A 4,040-nucleotide genomic window follows, 5' to 3' on the forward strand; every position below is an offset into this window, starting at 1 on the left:
CTACGCACATGAATTTATTATTATTATTATTATTATTATTATTATTATTATTATTATTATTATTATTATTATTATTATTATTATTATTATTATTATTGTTATTATTATTATTATTATTATTATTATTATTATTTTTATTATTATTATTATTATTATTATTATTATTATTATTATTATTAATAATAATAATAATACCGGTTAGATAATTGTAATGTCACATTATTATTATTATTATTATTATTATTATTATTATTATTATTACCAGAGAAAAAAAGCCATTTAAATAAATAAAGTAACTATACAAAACGGAGAATAAAAGGGGAGTTACCCTCATAAACTAGAAAATGAAACAAAATTCGATTCGATTGATTTGAACATTGTACTGATATTCTATAACCACACCACAAAGAGTTAACAAAAACAACCCCATAAGTCTGTGTCCACGATTACAAATATAATGTTATGGTAATATGCTCAAACACCACTTTTTCTGGTTTTGAACCAAGAGTAAGAGAAACAGGTCATTCAATTATTATGTAAAATATAGAGGCAGATCTGCAACTTGGAATGAATACATGGTATGAGCAGTTTGCATCTCATGGAATAAAGATGAGTAAAACCAAACGCAATGGTAATGGTGGTAATACGTCAGCAACTGGTGCCACAGGTAACAAGATTATGTAGATGGCAACAGCTGGAGCAGGTGACAGCTTTCAAGTGCTTGGGCTGCTGGCTCCATGAAAATAGAGAACTTGAGCGGGAAGTGAGGACAAGAATACAAGGAACCGGGAATGCCCTGAGGAATGCAAGTGGAGTCACCTACGATAAGAGAATGCCAACAAAGCTAAAGAGCCAATTATACAAAACAATGATCAGACTAGGGGGACTGTATGGGGCTGAGCCATGGAACACCGAAAGACCGAATGAAGAATGAGGAGATTTGGAAGGAGACAAACGTGACACGTTTGGGAGATAAAATCCAAGCGTGCGTACTGAGATGGTACGGACATATATGAGACGGGAAGAGGTTGATATGATATGATGGGCAGCAGAAAGAGTGGAGAATTGGAGGAGACCAAGAGGGAGACCCAGAAAGAGATGGATGGACTGCATCAGAGACAAGATGAAAGATTAGTGGACCTAGAAGCAGTAATGGATCGCTCCAGATGGAGGACGATAATGAGACGACCCGACCCCCCCCCCCTCCCCGCGAAGAGGGGACAAACGGGATGACGATGATGATAAAATATATCTCATATTATTAATTGTTTTTATTATTCCTTTTAGTTTTACACCAAATCTTATTTTTTTCGAGCTGAACCCTAAACAAAATGGCAAGGATCTAAAACTTACTGAAAGTTCAGCGACTATAGAAGGCGCTAAGTATAGTTTATGCCCGCGCATTAGTAATTTTAATTGACATGCTTTGTGAATATTATATTACATGTACTTAAATAAACATATTTCATATACAAACTAATAGAAATCTAACGACTGATATACTCGTTTAAAATATGACAGGTCTATTTACATAATCATGAATTATTTATTTATACTGAGTCTGTTTAAGCTGAACATTTTTTTTCATCGTCTTCAATTTCGACCATTTCATAGACACAGCAGGAACAGCAATAGTGGACTGTTTTGTTACGGAAGAGAATATAGTACCAACACAAAACAAACAACACCAAAACGATCTGAGGAAATACAAAATAATGGAAATAAATAAAGAATTTTCGAAGAATCATAACATAAATAAATAGGACCTAAATAAAAAGTTCAAAAAATCATTCAGTTTGTATGGCGATGAAATTTCGACCAAGTAGGCCTTCGCTCCAGTTATATAGATTTTCACCTGATTTGTACAAAGTGATATAAATGCTATTATATCATTGAAATATAAACATATAAAATATCTTCAAAACGTTTATCAAATAAATACGTTGACATGCATATCTACTATAATCATTACAAGTGTAGGCCCTACCAACAAATTCTAAGCCAACCTTATAAAATTTCGGATTGGAGCTCCGTAGTTAATAACTGGTGTGATATAACTCTTCGTGTATTAGAAAAACAAAATGGGAGAGCAGGGAGGGCATCCCATCACGTCGCGCAAAAATATTAATTGGCCTTTAAAAAACGTTATTTTTATTGCCAGCCTCTAACATTGTGGTCTAAAAAGCACAATTTTGGGCCGGCCACACTAAGCCATAAAAACTCTGCCCACGAACCCTATCAGGACGTTTTATTCCGGGTCCCTGATCAAGGCTTTTGTCAGCCTCTTGGTTCCGACCCCGCTGTCGGACATGTCGGACCCTTTGTCGGAAAATCATATCAATTTGACTGTTTTGTCCACGTAACAAAACATCTTTTACTGCCGCGGGAGCTATAGAAAGGCAAAAATGAGCAGATAGGGAGCCCTGCACAACGCAGTGTTTAGACGATTTCATTATCCGAAAAGGGTGTATGAAAATGCACTTTTTAAACGATCAATCATTAGTGAACACTATTAAAAATACATTCCAAATCTATGCATAACACCGTAAAAATATAAGTCTACTATCAAGCATATTTATTTTCCGCTTAAACCTAAGCTGGGTGTAGGCAAATTTATAACGTTGTAGAGAAACTACTCATCATAAGCCAGCTCAAATCACGCTAAAACACACTAATATGGCTCGTATTTTCGTAATTCAATTAAAAAATGACGGTTCGAAATAATTTCAAAAAAAAAATATTTTTGTGAATTGTTTGTAATAGCTATATTCAGCCTTCTATAAACCGTTTCAACCTAATTTATCCGACCTCTAGATTTTGAGTTACGGTTTTTGTAGTAAAAATAGTCAATGTTTTTGAAGAAGCGCTAACGGTAAAGAGCAGGGCCGGCGGAACGTTTTTGAAAGTGGGGGGGGGGGGCCCACTTATATAAGAAGGGGCGCAACAGCTGTCTCTTATACACATCTGGGTCATAGGCTGACACCAACATACTGACATTGACTGACATTTTTTGGGGGGAAAATAACGACATAGGGCTTATTTTATTATTAATATAGGCCACACACGTGTGTTTGAAACTAAATATAAGCATTTTCATCGTTGTTTTATTCATTACAATCATAGGCCTATTCTTTCACCATCATTACACATTGAGGCCCTTCTTTTAGGTAAAACGATCTATCTTAAATTTTCTTTCTCAAGGTTGGGACTATTAGGTTTTTAAATAACTTAGAAGGTAAAGGAGGGCAAGCACAAGGTTTAACCGTAACAAATGCGAAAAATTTTTGTGTTTTTAATTCCAATTTCGTCGGAATTGATCAAAACTCCCTAATGTGCAATTTTTAGAGGAAATTGGCCTACCTCAACAAGAAATGCTCTTATGTTATATATTTTTTTAACTGAATATAAGCATTTTCCATATGGCTTTATTTATTACAAACATATTCTTTCAACATCATTACACATTGAGGCCCTTCTTTTAGGTAAAACGATCTATCTTAAATTTTCTTTCTTGAGTTTGGGAATATGTGTTATAACTTCGAAGGCTAAAGAGAGCAAGCACAAGCTTTAACATTAAAAAATGCGCGCGAAGCGCGCGAAAAATGTTTGTTTTTTAAATTCTAATTTCGTCGGAATTGATCAAAATTTATCAAAAATTAATCAAAATTGGCCTACCTCAACAAAATATGCGATTTAAAATTTGAGGTTTTCAGGCACTTTCCCGGGTGAAAAGGGCATTCAATGGGGAAAGATTTTCCACAAATGGATATTTTCCCCTTGTCCCCCGGTGCTTACGCCACTGCGGAGAATATCTGACGGCTTAGATCAAATGCGCTATGGACACTTTTTGAAGTGGAGAAGGGGTTGCAGGCCAGGGTATTGTGAATTGCGAGAAAATGTAACTCGGTTGGGTACTGGATAAACATTCTCTTTTCCATCTTTCTCCTCTTTCCTCCCTTCTTCTTTTTTTGTATTTCCGATCATACAAAACTCTCCAGACATTATATATTTTTCGCCAAAAAGTGGGGGGGGGGGGGCGT

General features: G+C 35.2%; 1 protein-coding gene across 2 annotated transcripts in view; it reads right to left on the reverse strand.

Moving 5' to 3' along the window:
• Nucleotides 1–365: 365 nt before the first annotated feature.
• The window catches only part of LOC117100520 (leukocyte surface antigen CD53-like), a 26,068-nt gene continuing 22,393 nt past the window's right edge, over nt 366–4,040 (reverse strand). For both annotated transcript variants that reach the window (XM_033240265.1, XM_033240266.1), the window contains exon 7: nt 366–1,697. In XM_033240265.1, the coding sequence (XP_033096156.1) occupies nt 1,566–1,697 (132 nt within the window). In that variant the 3' untranslated portion in view covers nt 366–1,565. The remainder of the gene's footprint in view (nt 1,698–4,040) is intronic.

This window comes from Anneissia japonica, unplaced genomic scaffold, assembly GCF_011630105.1.
Source record: "Anneissia japonica isolate Jap-2015-1 unplaced genomic scaffold, ASM1163010v1 scaffold685_len2926416_cov193, whole genome shotgun sequence".
Taxonomy (NCBI): domain Eukaryota; kingdom Metazoa; phylum Echinodermata; class Crinoidea; order Comatulida; family Comatulidae; genus Anneissia; species Anneissia japonica.